At 34.6% G+C, this 20757-nt stretch overlaps 1 protein-coding gene across 1 annotated transcript in view; it reads right to left on the bottom strand.

The window, feature by feature from the left end:
* Nucleotides 1-20419, bottom strand: part of CFAP54 (cilia and flagella associated protein 54) — a gene marked incomplete at its 3' end in the record, with an annotated part of 92888 nt that extends 72469 nt beyond the window's left edge. Inside the window, 17 exon segments of the mRNA XM_084205444.1 lie at nt 1454-1575; nt 1657-1734; nt 2534-2681; nt 3947-4075; nt 5044-5099; nt 6818-6965; nt 7983-8117; nt 10073-10158; nt 10776-10944; nt 11061-11173; nt 12802-13000; nt 13526-13624; nt 13722-13835; nt 14249-14392; nt 15714-15772; nt 17802-17973; nt 20292-20419. Of these exon segments, the coding sequence (XP_084061570.1) occupies nt 1454-1575; nt 1657-1734; nt 2534-2681; nt 3947-4075; nt 5044-5099; nt 6818-6965; nt 7983-8117; nt 10073-10158; nt 10776-10944; nt 11061-11173; nt 12802-13000; nt 13526-13624; nt 13722-13835; nt 14249-14392; nt 15714-15772; nt 17802-17973; nt 20292-20363 (2043 nt within the window). The 5' untranslated portion in view covers nt 20364-20419.
* Between the last annotated feature and the right edge of the window lie 338 nt (nt 20420-20757).

Below are 20757 nucleotides of genomic sequence, written 5' to 3'. Positions count from 1 at the left end.
GAAAGAATTAAACAGCTGTGAAAGAAATAATAAAAATGCACAGCAGCTCGTTAAGCAGTCTGATGCAATTGAGTAAACACAGATGACTAAGAAGCTTCCATATCTACTCAGTTGTTTACTGCATGAGAAATGGTTATTTGTATGCTTCTCAAAATAATCTGCTTCCTATTTTGCTACATAACAAAAACAGATTTGTAGCATATTGTGCTGATTATAGGAGAAAAGACCAGAAGATGCAATTCTATACAAAACTCTACAATACAAAAATAGCAAAAGCATGAAAATAAAAGTATGGATTTGCTGCTTATTAAGTGAGCACCATCCACCTCAAGCAGGAAAATTGAGCATATAATTAAATATTTCATCATAAAACAAATATCAGAAGAGATTATGCTAAGTTTGTCCAGAGAAAATGAATTCTGATATTTTCTGCCAACCATCTGCAGATATATTTTTTTATCTACATCTTTCTTGGTGAAAAGTGCACACAAGCAAAAGGCAGTGAAGGTCAGTGTAAGAGCTTGGTAAATGTTTGTTGGAGATAACCAGATACTTCTTGGGAAATGCTTGTAAGTCTTCACTGGTGACTACAGTTACAATTTGCATACCATATCACATCATCTGATATTTTCATAAATAACACATTTTACAAATATATGAGAGATTTTTAATGTATGCATTTTCTGATCCAGTTTTTGCATCCTTCTGATGTAATAAATATATGTATTACTTATGCTTCCAAATTTGTGGTACTTAAAAGAAAACTTCTAGTAACCTTGTTTAAAATACTCTTTTATATTTTATATAGTGAAAATTGCAGGTTCTGTTATCTGTTGTACAAGCTACAAAGAAATTTCAAGCCCTGTTCATGAGCAGGCAATTTTCATGGACAGATGCTGGCACAAATGTCAATGGAAATACTCTCATTGATTTCAAGAGAGTGAAATGAACCCAGGAAGACTCTGCTTTTAGTTCCAATAGATTCCAAAATCCCAATATCTAAACTGGTTTTTTTAGAAAGAATAAAATAAAGTCCATGTCATCATCACCAGCTAAAGTATTCTAAGACTTGGACATCTGGGAAAAAGAACAATGTCAAAGGTTGTCAAAGTAAGGAAACCTGAATGACATTTTGGCAAGGTCTAGGTTCATAACTGCAAAGTCCAGGAGATACAGTACAGAAGAAAAGATCTTATCTACTCTCAGGTTTCCTGAAATTTGCTTGTATGCACAAAATTTGGGGATGTGCTCTTTCCTTGTTTTAAGGTCAATTTATTCTTTGAAACTTCCCAGGAAAAAAACTGACACTAGAAGTTAAAAACACACAATGATTCTCAAGATCCTTCCATTTTTCTTGTTTTTATAAGAAGTAGTATTATGTGTCTTAATTACATAAAACATGAAAAACTGCATTAATGGTAAAGAAGTTCTGTCATAAGATTTTTCTTATTACCTCCAGTAGCTGCCTTTGGGAAGCAGTAGTTAAGTCTGCAGGGAACTTCTGTGCAGCCTTTTGCATCAAAAAGATTGCTTTGGATAGCTTGTTCCTTTTAATTTTTTTTATTATACGTTCCTCTAGAAAACAGATATTTTAAGACATTTTTAAAACCGTGGCAAGAATTTATTTTACTTCTAAAATCTTAAGTAATGTCTTACCTGATAAATATTGGAAATCTTCAGTATTCTTCTCCTGAGATTTACTAGACTTAGCACTTCTGCCAACAACTTGAGGACCTGTGTGGGAAGGAAATACTGAGTTATTTTGATAGTACTATTGCAAAAAATTGAGTGAGAGGTTAATATGTAGTCTTATAGCTAAGCTCTGCTCCATCTCACATTCATTTTTTTTTTGTTCAAGTAGAATTTCTTGTACAGATCATGCCATCTAAAATATTCCACCCTCCTGCCTAACATCTTCAGTAGTTATATTAACACTACAGAAAAAGAGAGTTTTTGTTTGATCATAGGGATCAGGGCACAGTGTAGCTCTGCAGTGTCAAATCAATACTAGGTTTTAATTTAAAAAAAAACAAAACAACACTAAGAATGAAAAACAAGCAGAGTTTTTTTAGAAGCCATTTGACAAGAGTATCTCCTGACATAGAGAGACAACTTCACAGGAGTAGAAGTTCAAATTACAAAGAGCACTGAATAAAATATTCAAATCGTTTTCTAGAGAGACAATTAGCATCACAGACAAAAAATCTGCAGAACATTTTTCTTTATTGGCATTGTAAAAGTTAATATTATAACTAAAATACAACAACCTACTGTCTAGGAATGAAATCCATTAGTTGCAGCACAGTTTAACTCCCATTGGTTGAGTAGAAGTTGCAGACTAGTATAATGTAAATCTAAATTCTGCAAATTCAGTACATTATTTCTATGTGGCTGCCCAACAACTATACAAACTGTCCAACATCAGCTCTCCTCCAGCAAGCAGATACTCCTTTATTTCTTAGTACTACAGAATATATTAGCAAAAAAGATTCTAATCGAGTTATGAAGATTATTTAATTTTACTGAAGCCTACCTTGTGTAATTTTAAGAAGTTTCACAGCTACTCGATGTTGGGCCTGAATGAGCTCCAAGTGTAAATCTGCCACAAAACCATTATCTGTTCCTGTTTTATCATCACCACATCCCAAAACAGAATTCAAATTCCGATCATTTGAATCCACCTAATAAATAGGGAGTGGCAATTAAGCAAATACAAACTTCCACTACTCAGCTTACTGCATTTTTCTTGATATTGATATTATTTCAGTTATCTGACAAACACTGAAATTTGTCATATTTGTGCAATATGCAGTCAACCAAGAAAGCATGGAAAGGAGGGTGACCAGACAAAGAGAGCACGGAAAATGGACAAAGAGAACTAGACAAAATCTGAGAATCAATAGAAAACTGGATCAATAATAAAGACAAAACTGGGAAAACTATCTTTTACTGTGTTACCAATCCATAGAACAAATATCATATTGATAAAGAATGAAAATATTTAGAAAATCTGAACTCACATCAAGAACAAAAATTGATTTTAATAATAAACAGTTGCAAGCTAGAAATATGAAAGGGATTTCTGTTCTTATCAAGAAATCAATATATTATCATTATCTCAAAAGAAAATGTTAAAGAAAGCCTAAAGGAGTGCATAGTTTATTACTGAAAGAGAAAAATGCCCTTCCAACTTGTGCTGGCTTTGGCTTAGGCAGAGTTAGCTTTCTTCAAAGTAGCTGGTATGGAGCAGTGGTTTGGATTTGTGCTGGAAATAGTGCTGCTAACATCAGGGATGCTTCATTACTGATGAGCCATGCTCACACCGCATCAAGGCTGTGACGGCACTGCATCTCACACCACCCCACCAGAGAGGAGGCTGAGGAGGCACAAGAAGCTGGGAGAAGGCACAACTAGGGCAGGTGATCCCACTGACCAAGGGGATGTTCCAGCCCCTACAACACCACAGTCAGTACATGAACCTCAGGGAGGGAGGAAGGGGCAGATGTTTGAGTGATAGCATTTGTCTTCCCAACTCACCCAAGCTACAGGTGATGGGGACTCCTGGAGCTGGCTGAGCTCCTGCCTGCCCATAGGAAGTGATGAATTAATTCCTTGTTTTGCTTTGCCTGTGTGCACAGCTTTGGCTTCCCCCATTAAACTGGCCTTATCTCAATCCATGAGTTTTCTAGCTTTTACCTTTCCCCCAGGACACTGTGAGGGACAGGGTGAGCAGCTGTGAGGGGCTCAGTTGCCAGCAGGGGTTAAACCACAACACTAATACACAGAGATATATTTTTTCTATTCTCTTCTTACATGGGCCAGGAAGATGAGGTACATTTGATAGTGCTAAGACTTCTAATTATAAAGAGAATATGAGGTTTGTGTCATCAAAATACAATATATTATTGATAGATTTTGTTGCAGTGTAGCTTTTTGTAAACTTTACCTTTATACAGCACATGTCAAATACCGACTTTCCATCTGGTAAAAGGGTCATTAAACGAGCTGTGTTCATGTCATTAATTGCTTTTTCAAGAACTTCATAAGCAATTTGTAATTGTTCTGTAGGCGTTTTCTGAAATGAAAACCCATATAAACACATTTCCTTAGATAACATTAAAAACTATAATATAGGCAATCAAAAGTAATGCACTTTTTAGCTGTTGAAGTTTAGAACTGTCACAAAATCTTTACATAAGTACTGCTCCCCATACCTTAGTGTACTAATGTCAATGTTTTAAATTTCAAGTAGGAGAAATTTTCCTTCAGCTCAAAAAAAAAAAAAATACTCAGAGTTAGCTTATAGCAGAATGAAACCAAATTTAAAGAATTAAATTGAAAACATAGTATTTGCAGTTTTTCAATATGCCTAAACACTATTAAGAAAACACAGTTTTTTCAGGAAACACCACGTTTAAGTAGACTGTCACTGAACTAAACCCTGTCCATGTGGGCAAGCATTAAGACATAGGACTGACAACACTCCTGAATCCTCAGGCTAACACACAGAATTTGTCCTTAATATGCTTTAGTAAGTCATTTGATTGGAAAATCCTGCAAAGTGCTGACCAAAGCAAGGACACTCAGGATGTTCCACGTATTCCACATGATCCTTACAAAAAGGAAAAAAAAAAAATCACAACACAAAATATTTTCCTAAATTAAGCAAGGACTAAAATTTATACTAACTTAATAAAATGTGAAAATAAACCATTTAAGGCTGGCACTACAGATTGGCATTAAAAAAGAAGGTACACAGTGGTAAATCACTATACTAAGGTATATCACTATGCTCATGCTGGAAAAAAACTTTCAAATACAATCCCTTCCAGAAAAAAGATCGATAAAAGAGACTCAGGGAAAATTTTCGAATTTCATTTAATTTGAAAAAATATCTTTGCTTTTTTTCCTCTGCACTAGTAGGATTGAGTGAAATATTTCATCTTTGTAAAACTAAATACAGAATCATATAAAAAACTTCAAGCAAAAGTATTCTTATTCTATTCAAAATCAATGTATCAATGAAGATAAATTGGACATTACCATCAGTATTTCAGGCATATCACAGGTTTCGTCTTGGGAAAGAGAAGCACTTCCTCCTTTTTTATAGAAGAAAAGCAGAAGTGAAAATCAAATAAATCCAGAAATTTTAGTACCATTTGATCAGCTCCACTTCTAATTTCAGTCTGGCAATAATTCTGTTTTTCAGTGTTTGACCATGAGAGGGAATAATATTGTTTCTCGAGGAGCTTTCCCGGGCTTAGAGACACAGCAGTCTATGTACCGTTACACTAATACAGGATATTACTAGCCAATAATATTGCATTTTAAAGGTACCATATATTTCATAGCCACATCATATCCAAGCTATTGAAACAGGACTCATTCTGTAGTTCCTCATATTTTTGTAGCATTCATATCAATTCTCCATTTTGAAATCAATTCAAACTTATTATCTAATTCACAGTTAATTTCACTTAGAACAAATTTTAAGAATAATATGTCATATTATTATGATAAATACTATGTCATTTTAGTATTTCTTAAAGCAGTATTATCAGCTTGTAAAAGTTTGCTTTGATTGTTTAAATTATTTTCATTTATGAAGAATGCATCCAAACCTATGTTTCTCTCTGCAAAACAAGAGAAAATGATTTTTTAGTTCTTGGTTAAACCCTCTAATTTCATTTCTTTACTGAAATAATTTTTTTTGTGCTTTTAGAGGAACAACCTTCTAGTCACTACTTGTACATGCCTGTTTTTGCTTGTTCACTGTCTTTTCCTCATAAAAAAGAAAATTTGCATTCACTCAGTATTCATGCAGCAAATAGGTTCTTTTCAACACAAGCCCATGGCTTGCCTGTCAGCCTGTTTTGACCAATGGCTTCTATCTATTAAGCTATTTTTTCCCCCAAAACACAAATTTAAACAGAATGAAAAAGAGGGTGCTACAATGAGGTTCTCATTTAGTCTTCCTGAGAACTTTATGATTTCCACAAAACCACCAAAACCAATACCTACTCTACCTTAATAACAAATAGTAATTTCCCAATATTTTATTTCCAAAAGTGCAAAACTATTATAATTTCTTTCTGCTTCTAGATATGATCTAATAAGATCCTTAATATTTACTCTCTAGTTACTGTAAGGTATTTTGAGATTTATGATTCATATTCCAAAATACACAACAGAGAGCTTTTAAAGAATGTCTAAATATTCATATTTTACAGCATTAGTCCGGGTTTGGAAGGAAATTTGTTTAATGTGATTGTGATAGCATATCCCAATAATGTCAGCCAAGTTTAACTTCAAAAAAAATTAAATTACTATACAAAAATCAAGAATATGTAGAGACGAAAACCAAACTGATGATCCAATAAATGCAAAAGTTTCAGTATGACCTGAGTATTTTCCTAATTTGTTTGGCCTGCAACTAATCAACCAGCATTTGAAGGCTCCAATGAGCCACACCATGTACTGCCTTTTGCCTAGCCCACATGCAGAGAAAGTAGGAGTGATCTGAGGCTACTCTGAAGGGGCTAAGAAGACCTGTGAGGAGAGTGAGTAATAAGAGATGCAATTCAAAACAGGGTTACTTCAGTAGAACTGGAAATGTAAGGAAAGAAATCATTAATCCTTGGAAAAACAGGTTTCATTAGCTCCAGTCTTGGGTGAAATTTTGAGCTAAAAACACTGTTCTTCTATTCTCAACAATTTCTTTACAATATGTTTTTAATATGTATGTTAGTTTTCAGATCAGAAAAGTTCCAATCTTTACAGTCATTCTTGAAAGGACACTTTCTTTTGAAAGCTTTACCTTCTTTGTCCTTAGATTCACTTGTAGAATCAGCTACATTTTCCAGTATTGCAGCTAGACATAAAGTTATCTCTGCAAACATTACATTAGTGTCAGCTATGTTGCTCTTCTCCATTATTTTATTCATTATCCAGAGTATATGAACCCACTAAAAATGGGGAAAATGAGGAAATGGGGGAAAAAAAAAAGAATCAAGACAGAGATAAATCAAATTTTTGGACGAACTTTATGTATTACAGAGGTAGACAGGGTTTTGCACTCAAAACTGTCTAAAAATCTTCACAAGCATGCACACAACTCCATTCCTGGATCTGGCTTCTTTTTTTTAAATGTCACCAGACTAAGACGCTGATTTTATACTGCTCCATAGCCCCTGTTCCTTCAGACACCAAACTTTTTTTTAATTTATTACATTATTATTCTTGCCATTCCTTTTGCAAAGTTTTATGAATGTTCTACAGCCGTAACTTTTATATCTTGCTCTAGTATAGTAAGCCTTCCAGAAGATTTGATTACATGCCTCTCATTTATCTCCACATCTTGCCACTTAAACTCAAAATAAAAGAGGCCCAATCACTACTGTTGTACATAGAGAGCAAAATAACCTTCTGGGGAACCTCCAAACAATTTTACTATATAGGGTCACAAAATTAACTCCTCCAGAGTTAGCACCAACTGGCAGCCCAGAGAGCCGATTTCACCAAGAGCCTCTCACCCACAGGACAAATTCAAGGTAAGACTGTGACTCTATCCCATGGGCTGATTATCCTACTATTGACTCCCATCTCCCTTGTCTTAAGTTGTAAGGTTTTGCCACTTTGTTCAACTGATCTAGGCAACTTTCTTGAAATACATTGATATTTTCTGCCACAACATCTCAAATTCTTTTTATTACATCCTGCCCAAATGTTTTCATAAATTTAGCTTCTTACCACCGTGGCCCACTGGCAAGCAGCAGATTACTTTACTGTAAAAAGACTAAGAATATTTTGGTACTGGCATATGCGAGCACAGTGTGTTCAAAGTGTACATATGACTCATATTTTTAAGATTTATCTGCACTTTACAACAAGAAAAGGTACTTAGGCTGGATACCAGTATTTCACTGCCTTTACATAACAGACTGCATTCACATGAAGAGAAATACAATACAATGAAAGAGTACTTGGTAAGCTTGGTGTTTGTGCATGTATTCTAGGCAGGGACTTTCACTCTTTCGGATTTGCTGAAGTTCCATTTTACACTTCTGCCACAAACACATTACTACATCAACAAGTATTTCTTTGTCAGGATGGACATTCTGGAAAGGAAAAACAATATAATTGTGGAAATGGGTAGGCATATAAACACACAAATAACCCAGTACATAAACAGTCTCAACATTTTTCAACACAAGTAAATAAAATATGTCACTTTCTTATAAGAGACGACAACATTTTGAAAGCTTTAGAAATAATTTTTTAAAATAATTTCTGGTAGACCACCCAAGCTTTTTTTCTCACAACAATATTAATGGGTTTAGGAGTTTGGGGAGTTTTTTGGGTTTTTTTCTTTTTTGGCAAGCTCTTAAAAGTAACACAGAAAAGTAAATTAGTGAGATGAAAATTACAGAAGAGTGTAAATTAACTATAATGCTAAAACCAATAGATTCTGGAGAAACTTCATTTTTATTAAATATTTATATATTTATTAAATATATATATTTATGAAATATTTATATTTTTATTAAATATTTATATCTAAATTAGTAGTTTCATTTTGCTTGACGGAGTACTTCTATGGGCTGTTGGTGCATTTGAGATGATGAAGCAGTGAAAAACAAACAACTAGAAAAAAATATGGACTGAAACAAGTGAAAGAAATGTTAAACCCTATCTGCATCTTACAAAGAGAATAACTCACAAATTCTAAACTCTAGTCAGTTAACCTCCCAATTAACACATTTTAAAAGGCAATAGAGTCCATCTAGGTTTTAAACACATTCTGAACAGTAAGGATCAGTACACATCTTTAACACCAGTTATAGCAGAGTTGAAGTAGTATCTCAGGTGCAGTGAAACCTGATATATCCACACTACTTATACTCCCATATATATTTGAGCATAAGATCCATAGGATATTGATAATGAAACTGGGAGGAGAAAAAAAATGGAAAAAACATAAATCAAAATTATTTTTGCCACTGGTTGGGTGGCAGCAAGCTGCTAGATGGCATCAGCTATATATCATGTAATTTCATCGTCAGTGAATGCTCTGTTAATCAGGGGTGAATTTGTCTTTCTTCTCTGGACAGAAGATCAAGAAGATTTGCAGGAAAGGGCAGAAGAACCAGTAGAGCTTAAATCCAGGTAACTGCCTCCATACAGAGGTCACATTAAAAACTGACAAATCATGCTAAGGGTATCTGTGGGGTACCTCACAGGCAAGATACTTGGGCTAAATATACTACACCTAAAGCTTAAAATGTGCGTGCTCCAGTTACATTCAAATTGCGGCAATATTCAAATTATATCTAAAATAAATTTTGTAGTTAAGATATATGCCATGCTATCAAAACAGGTTTTTTCTATGGAAAAATTTTCATTAGCCTGTTGTATCACAAACTATTTTAATTTAAGTGCTAGTAGTGGTGACATTGTGCTATAATTTCTTCCCCTCTCAGTAGCAGATTAAGGGAAAATCTCAGTTTGAGCAAGCAAAAGTGGTTACTCAGGGAATAAATCATCAGATACATAACAGGATTATTTCTACAGTGGAGACTTCAGCACAGAGTCCCACTCTCATTGGTTTTGCTGTTGCTGCTACTTGTTTCAGTCTTTTGCAGTGAGAATTTACCTTAAATTGCAGACAATGCTGTTAAAAAGGCATTATAATTCCTTAGGGTAGCTGCCCCCGTTTCTATAAATATTGCAGAAGTGTTTTCCACAGCAGAGCATATTTGCCCACCTAAATCTAACATACATAAAGAAATTTGGTCTCTGCTTGATTAGCTGAAACATGGAATCAGCCCTATGGTCTTCCAAATAGATTTAATAGCTAGTGAGCAATTTTAAAGTAACTGATTACAAAGCATTTTTTAAAAATTAAACCTTTTTTAAAATCACAAACTGATAACATTCATAAGTACATTTTTTTCACTTTTTATGTTCTTGAATTTTGTTAGTCATGCAACTGATTCCTTTGATCTCCAATTACAGACATTCATCATGCATTAAGTGATACATTGAGAAGAAATGTCTCAAATTCTGTTATTACCTGCTCAAACGTGGAGACATAGGAAAATGCTGTTGTTGCCAAAATCATAAGATCACGAAAAGGATGTCCAGGTTTTAAGGATTCCTCTACATTCACTTATTAAAAAAAAAGTGGGGGGAAGCAAAGGCAAGACATTATATCTAATTTAAAACCTAAGTTTGAAAATACCTGAGTCAACTGATTTACTAATATAAGCCAGCAGATAACATGGCCTAAAATTCAGAGGGGGACAGATAATTCCACATTTATTCACTTTTGTGAAAAGTGAGCATTTCCATTACTAGGAAACAAAGTTTTCAAGACATATTCAGGTTTTTGATTGTCATAGAATTAAACTGCAATTCTCTAACAAGATTTTCTTGCTTCTATGTAAAGAAATTTTGCATAAATTAGGTATAAGAACAGACAAAAAAAACCTTCAAAGACCTGAAAACTTGTCTGAAAGCATTCAATCATTTTGCATCTTTGCTGATAACTTGACACATGTCTAACATACATCATGCATTTCCCACTTAAGGGAAATAGCATAAAGTCATATTTTGACAAAAGAAAACTGGAAAAAATAAGTGGCATTTTCTCTATTACTACTTTTTGCCATAGACTACTGCATGAACCATATTACACAGTTTTAAAATAATTTACAAAACCTCTTGCTGCAAAAATATTTGAAATTCAAACACAACCATAACTGAAAAACACTCACTTCTAATTGTCTGTGTCTTTTCAGAACCCTGATGTGTGCTGCCTTCTCTGCTCTTACCACCAGTAATAGAAAAATTACGTTCAAATTTTCCTGGGAATACTACAGGTTGCATCAATGTAAGAAGTTTGAGTTCTATGTCAGCTTTCTTCCATGTTGGGTCATCTTGAGCCTAATTGAGATTAAAAAAAAACCATAGAAACTGGTCTGTAAAATAAGCATTTTGAATATTCCTTACCCTCATAGGAAAAGGCTAAATAAATAACATCTCAATCACATTCTGATTACCTGAAGAAAATTATCAACAAATTCAAAAGCAGAATAAAACACGTTCCACTCTTCATAGCTGAAAGCTAATTTTACAAATTTCACAGCAGCATCTCCAGACACCCCTTCTTCTCCTGCAGTGATGACAAAAATATTGTCTCTATTTTATGTATATGTATTCAGAAGCTTATTGAAAGTTTAATTTAATTTATTTTCATCATTTGGGTATTGATAAAGATAAATCTCCATAAATTTTTGAATAGTCAGCATAATCTTGAAGGATGCTTTAATAACTTTACATGAAACAATAGCTTTATCTTTTCACAGTAATGTTTATGCTTACCAGCTGCTTTAATGATGGATGTGCAACCACCAAATCATAAAGGTTTGAAAAAACCTCCAAGATTATCAAATCCAAACTTTTAACAAATACCACCATGGCCACTTTACTATATTACAGTGTCCTGTTACATTCAAAAGAGGCTCTACAATTATTGATATTTACATACTTGGGTAGAGAATACCAAGGATCTAGTCCTTGCTGTTGCAGGAAGAGCTTATCACCCTGTAAAGGCTCTTATTATCCAAAATTTGGTTTCAAAATTGCATAGAAACACATACAATTTCTTCCAAGACAGTTCCTCATTACTGCATCAGAAAATGTTCATATACACACAAGGAGCCTATTTTCTCACTTTTCAAGTTTATTCATACCACAGTAAGGCAGAAACTAGACTTCCTGGTCCCTGGAACTCTCAACAAGTGATTTAGCTAATATATTCAGCAGTGTTCTGCAGTCCTAACAACATGCCAGAGTCACTGTCATGAGTTGGAAGGGAACCACAAGCTTGATCACCAAAATACAGCTCCTGGCCCTACACAGAACCACTCCAAGAGGACACCATTTTGCAGACTCATTATGTATAGAAATGTTACAAACATGAAAATTAATTCTGTCCACTGAGTATTTATATCACTGGGTTAAAAATCCCTTTGAAATTCCAGTCTAGCTTACCTGCTAGCATCAGCTGCAGAAGAGTAGATGATGGATTAATTATATCAAAGTGATTGGTGCCATTGCTCGCTCCACCTTCAACATAGACAACTTAAGTCAATTTATAATCTATTAGACTTTTTACATTCTAATTAGCCAGTAATCATATCAAGAAAAATATCATTCTGAAGTGTACTTGGTCTCTCTATATCCTTTTACTGACAAAATACCTCTATACCCAGGACTATATTCAGCCCAGAGCCCAGCAAAAAAAGTGTGGAAGGAACCATCAAATCCAGTGTTCTTCTCAAGTTTTTAAACCTAACTCTGAATGGAATTAAAAAAAAAATAGACTACATCTAACACCATGGTATTTTGACCCTGCCTGGCTGCCCGACCCCCATCCAGCTGTTCTCAGGATGTGCAGGAACTGCTCAGTAGTAGTAAAAGCACTATTGTGTTAACAATACTGTTTTAGCCATAAATATATAGCACAGTAAAGCCTGTAAAGGCTGCTACAAAGTGAACTTAAAAAATAAATGCATAAACTGCTGCAGATTTTTACTGATTATAACAGACCATGAAATCAATCCAGATTTTCATTTCCTATTATGTGAAGATAAGAAAGACTACTTACTCTTACACGTGCTATTGCTATAAGGCAAATATATATTTTCAGGCACATTCTCTCTCTTTTTAAATAGAGAAACAAAATAAAATGGACATCCAGGCTCCTCACCAACTGTTTTTGCTTCTTTAAGCTGTTACCTGAGAGGATTTCTAGGCCTGCAGAAAAAAGCTCAGAAGTGACATCACGAATTTGCACTTCATCAGGAACAGGAGGATGAGGGGGCAATAGCTTCCTGTTAGGATCAGACAGTGCTTCCAGGATGGCGAGGAACTGAGCTGCAACACCATCGAACATTGCCACCAGCAGCCGCTCAGTAGCAGTGCGAGGCCATGACAGCTAAGTAAGAAGAGGTAATTTAAGCCTTATGGTATCTAAACCTACTTGCAATAAAGGAAGATTTTTTTCAAAACATTTCTGCATCAGAAAGCAAGTACATGTCCAAAACAGAAAATAACATACTGTAAAATATATTGCTGTTATTAATGTCATGCTTCAAAGGCATAGCAAAGCCTCATGCTAAGCAGGTACAGCACTTAGGTAGACTAATCATTTCACAGCAACCAGACACACTGCTGCACAGTACTTTACTTCAAAAATAGTACAATAGAAACTATGAGGGAGATTATTAAGGCCATGTAGTTTAGATGTCTCCTGATAATTTTCTAAAGTAATAATTAATACGTTTTCCCTACTTCCAAGCTTGTTCCAAGTATTATTAATAAATTCTGTTAATTATGAAATCGAAAATATAAAACTTTCTGCTTGAGTATAGCACCTTGTGTATTTAGAAGAATTATATCATGGTTTCATCACATGATAATAGTAAAGGAAGAGAAGGACTATATGAAATGTCAGACTTACATTTACTGCTTTTCTCGGGTTAATTTTTGACTCACGTCGAAAGCTGTTCGGATTTCTTCTGGATTCATATACTGCTCTCTTGAAAATCATTACTGACATCTGACAAAAAAAAAACAAAGTCATCATCTATGTTACATGTTCTGTTCATAGAGATCATAACTACTCTACCTTTTCATAATGACTTGCAGGATGATACCTTTAGAGTGGCCTCTCTAAAAATCTTTTCTGTCTCTGTATGTTCCAGAGAAGAACTGATATCTTCTAATTGCTTCAGTTCATCAATCTTAATCAAACCACGGCGAGCAAATACCTGTCCAAAGAATTAAAAAAAAAAATATATATATACACCCTGTGTTCATATCCTGTAAGTTGATATCTAATTTTAGAATAATATCATTCCTGAATTTATACAGCTGCAAAGAGCTGCAATGAAAGTCAGGTCCTAAACAATTGAAAACAAAATCTTTGCAAAGTATCTTTTGTATACATGCATGGGACCTGGCCAGTGTTAATGCTAGAAGTTTGCGACAGTGAGTATATGCAAAGTGCTATTGCATTTGAGTTGATTACACATTTACATGTGGCTCATCTCCACCTTGCAGTAAAATTTTGGAATATGGACAGAACTCTAAATAAATATGATCTGATAATAAGTAGGAATATTTAAATAAATATTTCCCAGTTGACTGTATCTAAAATTCTACATAAGGTAAATCAGGATACCTCTCCATGAATGCCGGCTTGACAATCAAAATAACACTGAGAAACTGCTGTATACAGGGTGGCTCTCCATGTCAAATAATGCACAGATAAGAGTGGAATGGATGATTCCATACATATACTGGCCCACAGTAAGTATTCCAGGACCTGTATTGAAGATATCTAATTTCAAAATGAATGCATCTTAACCTACATAAATATACTTCCTATTACTAAAGGACAGATACAAAGACTTATCCTCACCTGGTAGGACCAATTGAAGGGGGGAGGGGGGAATCACTAGAAATTGTGTTAATTTTTAACATATTTTTTATTGACTAAAAAACATTCCCCTGCACATTATTGGTTTTTTTCATCTTAAACTGTGGTCAAGCACTATTTTAGCCTCCAAGTTACCTTACGCACTCCCGTTCACTATAGTCTTGCCACCAGACAAAGATCCTGCCCTTCTCTCTCATCAGCTCTTGAGAGTTAGCACTCCCTTTTCTGGCTGCTCTAGTGATCATTTTTCAACAGGATCAGCAGGCTTATCTGGGATGCAATGGAGTCTGTCTTTTGCAGTGAAAAACCATGCTTAGATTAATTTATACCCATGGAAGTCTTGGCTCCTAACTTGCTAGGAAACATAGTCATTGCAGCAGTCTAATTTTAATAATTAGTCCTTTTCGATTGAATGAACAGTATTTGTATCTTCCTCTTACTATTTTCTTTGGGTCAGCTGTTCCCTGAGATACATAAAATATGCACAACCTTTGTCCTAAATTAAGTATTTTCTTTTAGTACAAATTTCAAGAATTGGAAACACCCACGATCAATTCCTCTGTTTCATGTATACCAGAAACCTGAGTATGCTAAACGAGGTGTTAAATCAATTCTGTTTTTAATAGATGTTCAAAGACAAAACATCTTTCCTGCTCATTGAAAGATTAATAAAACAACACATTAAAAAACCTACTGTATTAAAGCTGATTCAAATTCTGCTCAAGTTTAAGGAGAAGAGTAAAGCTAAGACAAACAAAAACTACATTCAGGGGAAAAAAAAAAAAAAAGGTGTGGGGGAAAGGCCATGTTGTTTTTATCAAGTATACACAACTAAAACCCTAGCCACCAGGTGTCAGCACGTTTCCACATTTTAAGAAGCAGAAGACTGATTCTTGAACAGATCATACAGAGATGTCCAAAACAAAGCACTGAGAATCCTCTGAAACAGCCTAACTAATGGCATCTCAATGTCCAGCAGGACAGTACACTGGGCCCCATCCCACAGCTGAGGAAGGAGCAGACTCAGGAAGGCATGAGAGCTTAAAAATCAACCACTCTGAAACACAGACATTTTATTTCCTTGTGACAAAAGTACTACTATTAGCAATGCCAGTGAAATTGAAAAGTCAAGGTACATTGTCATGCAAAACACAGGTGCATTTTCTAAACTTCTGCAGATTTTACAACCCTATTTATTTTGCCGTACCTTAGCAGAATGACCCATGGCCATCAAATGTCTGCATATGGTGTAAATATGGATAGTACCTGCAAAAATAAATTCAAACAAACAAACAGGTAAGTTCTATAATTCCACATAAAATTTGTTATGCTAAGCAACTCAATCTCTCTTATTATCTGGGTTGTTAATTCCAGAGAAGAACAATTTAATGACTTTTCATTAAACAAAAGAAAAACTAATGATTTTTCTGTTCTTCTAATTTAGAGAAGATGAAACCATTCAATTCTTCTGCAATATTAGTTTCAAAAATACTTACATAGTGAAGCAGTATGATCATGAGAGTACACGAGAATGAAATCTTAAAAATTTACCTAATCCATTTTTTACTCAGTAACTGCTGGAGAGACAAATCTTACTGTTATCCCCAAATGCCAAGCTCTTTAGAACAAAATACTACCTCTCCTCACAGACCTTACCTTACATGACTCTTTTAGTCCATCTGTCCTAGCAGACACCACCAATATTACATGAAGTATGACAAATGACATGAAGAAAATTGAAAACTAGTAGCATTTCCAAGAGCATCAAAATGACTTAGACATAAAAACCTGTCAAAAATGTACTTGACTCAAACAACATCATAAAATTTTCAAAAATCAGTCTTAGAAGTATAAAAGATGCTGCAGTTCTGGGAGACAAAAAACAAGCCTATTCTTCTGTCTGTATGAATATTCAGAAAGGGACACCTGTGGCAGCAGGAGGCATCATAATGTCAACTGTCATAGCTAGAAGGGTGTTATTATCCCAATAAGCTCAAATGGAGCAAGCATTAGGAAGATTTCTTTTATCAGTCAAATGTGTAATGAGGCACAAAATCTATTGTCTAAATTGCAGAAAAATGCTCAGGAACTAGGAAAAATCTAAGTTACTGCCTCCTTCTAATTAGAGCAGATTATTGGCTAGGATTAGTACAGAGACCTGTACCACACACAGGCAATAGGATGTAAGAATGGCAGGTGAGCATATTTTAATTTTAATTCTTCTCCCATAGAAACAAGCAATCAAAAACACACCTCAAAAGTAGGGAGTGAGGGCAACAGCAGTTCCAGTAAAACAAAAGGATAAGAATTTTGACCAATCATAGCTCAGAGAAAGTACATTTTCCAAAATGAAATTAAGAACATATTATCTCCTCAAGTTATACTGCAACAATTGACCATAGTAGCTCAGTTGGTCAGAGCATGGTGTTAACAATGCCAAGGGCCCTGTATGGGCCATTCACTCAACAGTTGGACTTGATGATCCTCATGCAGCCCTTCCAATTCAGAATATGCTGTGATTCTGTGATATTCATACTAGTCTGTTTATTTTTGACTAAATAACACTGCCTTTCAAAGCAAAAAGTTGTTGTTCCTGAAATTAAAATCTTGATAAAACATTCTCTGTGCATCTAGTTTGCAGAAGTTACATTCTTTTCTCAATTTTTCCCTAATACAGGCATTTGCAAGCAGCACCCTGAAATCTTATACATAGATCAAAATCCTTAAGTGCTATATGGTATTTTTTAGAATGGTTTTAATATCAACTCTTCCCTTCAAAGTACTTTCAAAAATACAAAGATGTAATGGCAGACAATTTTCTACTCTTAGATCTACAATTCCCTTTTCAAAAAAAAAAAAAAAACCAGCAAACAAGCAGAATAGCCTCCAAACCAAAACGAGCAAGAAAACAAGTAACCAAAAGAAACAAGACAAAATAAACCCATCAAAACAAACATTTTATTGATATTAAAATCTTGAGCAGATTTTGTTAATCAGGATGGACTCTAAAAATGTCCTGACTTTTGATTTTATTTGTACTCTTAAGCACAGTTATGATAAAAAAGTTGATGCTTTTACAACAGTCCACCTGAAAATGTACACTGTGGAAAACTTAATTTTAAAATTGCTTTTATTAGAAAAACAAAAAATTACCAGAAAAACCTCTACTGTAATTGAAGACTAACTAGAGATTTATCCATGACCCTTAAGTTGACCTTAAGGAGTATAAAGAGTATAAAATTTTCCCTTCACAGCTTTGCTTAGCAAAGAAATGCAAATGTAAAGCCTGAGGTACCATTGTAGATAAGCCAACACAAATTCTCCTGAGGTAGAGCCACTTGCATAGTGAGTCGTAATGAGGTCAAGGCACTGAGACAAGTCCGCAGGGACTCTCCATTCTGAAGATTTCTGTCTCTGCTGCAAACCATCTGATAAATGCAAACACTTCTTGCTTGCAAAGCATGGAACTAAACCACATAGAAATATAAAGTTAATTAATATAAGCATATGTCGGTTCACATCAGCAAAGTACAACAAAATGAGCAGTAAGAAAAGATTAGGCATAATAGCAAAAAAAAAAATCAGCATGCAATTGAACTGAGCATTAGAATATGGAGAAAGTGCTAAAGCTTCAGGGTTGCTGTACCATGAACCTGAGTCAGTTTCCACTGTGTCACAGTATGAAAATGCACCCAGTGCACTAGGAGTGCTGCAAGGGGTGTAGGGAGAATGAGGCATTAAACTGCTATTCAAAGAATCTGGCTTTGACACAGCTTCTCTGTAGATGTCTTCCATAAACTAAGGCAAGTTTTAACTTTTCTACACTTCTCCATTTATATCGCCACTACGTTATTTCTCACTCTCATCTGTTACTTTTCTCTTCCACAGATGGATTTTTTCTTCTCATCCTTGTAATACCTAAAATAATGTGACTTCCCTCATGCCTGGACAACAGCATCAGCTGAACAAACGTGAAAGAATGGGCTAAGTGGGATATGACCAGTCAGTACCTATTATTCTCTCAAAAGCCTCCAAACCTGGTAACATTTGAAATTAATTATTTTGTTGCAGTTGATTCACTGAAGTTGGAAGTTTCTAGCCTTGAAATACCATTTCTAAGTGTTATATTAAAAAAAAAAAAAAACTAACTGCAGGAACATGGAAAAAAAAAACAACAAAAAAAAACATTTAAGATGTAATCATTTGACAGATTATCGTTTTCCATTTCCAATTGTAAGGATAATTGCCAAACTAAATTTCATATCTGAAAATTTAAGGATATCTCAGTCTATAAAGACTAAGTTGCAGAACAGGTATTTTAGTATAGACTTGCCATAACATTTACCAGTAGGACTGGTTCAAAGTCTAGGCAGACATACAGAAAACAGAGGAGAGCATCTCTGGAACTTCAAATTTATTTACAAAACTCTTGTCATCTTATTGCAAACTTCCCATACCATCCTGGTGATTTCCTTTGGGCAACTCCTCACAACACTGACTCCGTCTTCTTCATGATATGACCAACAAACTCCAACCCCCTTCTCTCCCACCCAACCCACTCTTTTGTAGCACTTGTCTTCTTATTGGACACAGCCCTTGGCCTATTAAGGCAGGCCTGCTCCTAATCTTTGATGATTAGTACAGCTGCAACTCCTTCAGGTATGAGACTACCTTCTGCACTATCTTTATTTTCTTACATTCTATTCCTCCACACAAAGCATTTTAAAAAATGTATTAACATAGGCTTTGATCATTTTCTTTCTAGGAAGCTGAACCACATTTTAAAAAGAAAAATAATAATACAAAGTATCTCTTCTATCATGATATCTGCTTCTAGCTTTTAAGCAAACTGTCTGCTTTCTTCTCTTCACTAAACACCTATTTACACTCTAACTCTGACTTGAGGATATGAATTTGATTAGCTCAATACTCAGGAGCTGCCTACCATTTCTGTTCATTGTTCTTGATCACAGAGTAACTTGCATTAGTTATTCAAAATACCCACCGTGTACAAAAGTAGAGCTTCTCAGCAAAGAACTACTTAAAGTAAAATATAACATATTTTTAGCATTCCCCCTATATCTACTGAAAAACTTGCAGTATACCTTTTGTTATTCATGGAAGTCCCTACCTTGATAAGCAATTAACACAAAAGGATTCCAACACATTCTTAAGGTCACTCAGCTTCCTACAGCTTAAAGCACTTGAAAAATTATTCCGCATTCTGCCCTTTTTGTTCATAGTGAGCAAATAAGCTATAAAAAACATGACACTGCTTTTCTAACTGTCATGACCTTTTATTACAAGTAGTATTTTGCACACTTATGGTACAAAATACAGGAGAATGTTTTAAACATCTTGCATTCTGCCTGGTTCTTAGCTCATACAATACAGAAATTTCCAAAATTGCAGGACATTTATCAAATTTTGCTCACATCCTGATTCTGACAGTGGATAACAGCAACTATTTCAGAGCAAAAACTGCTGTAAGCAGTTACAGAACACCACATTCAGTGTTTTAACACTAAGTTGATGGTGGTTGGCTTCTGCTACAAAAGCATTAGGCATTTATATCCTCTTAAAAATCTACACCAACTAGAGCAGATGCTTATATCATACATACGATCATTAAATCTCAATGCAATTTATATCAACAAACTATAAATGATTGGTTAATGTTAATATATAATTAATATGAAGTACATTTGTGGAAGATAAAATGGACTGCTTACTTTGAATCTGTGAATGTCTTTGACCAGAAAAATTTTTAAAACCCACAACCTACCATAAGTGGTGCATTTTTGTCTCTGACACCATTTGGAAAAAAGGCAGATTTAAAGCACTGCACATCATTCATGACATCATCAAGGTTTACAGAAACAAACTGCTGAAGGTATCTCTCATAACACTGTTGAAGTGCCAGCTTATATTCCTGAAAAAAAATCATATGTTCTTTTTATAGTTTGTATATTTCATTTCCATTTCTATAAACATGTGGGGGTTTTATTATCTTTATGAAAAAAGTATCGATGGGAAAGAGCAACAAGAAGGAAAGCACAACAGTTTCATACAAAATACCAGCATGTAGTGTGAACACAACATAGGAAAGGTTGAAATACTTAAAAGAATGGCTTGTGCTTCACAAGTTTTGCTAAGTTTACTTCCTAATGTCGAACTTAATAAGCAATATATATATATAATCACTTCTCTCCCTTGTTTCCATGTTGTCAAAGCTTTTTTTTTTTTTTTTT

This window comes from Fringilla coelebs (genome assembly GCF_963513975.1).
Source record: "Fringilla coelebs genome assembly, chromosome: 5".
NCBI lineage: Eukaryota > Metazoa > Chordata > Aves > Passeriformes > Fringillidae > Fringilla > Fringilla coelebs.
Note: the sequence above shows the minus strand (reverse complement) of the source record. Positions and strands in the feature narration are given on the sequence as shown.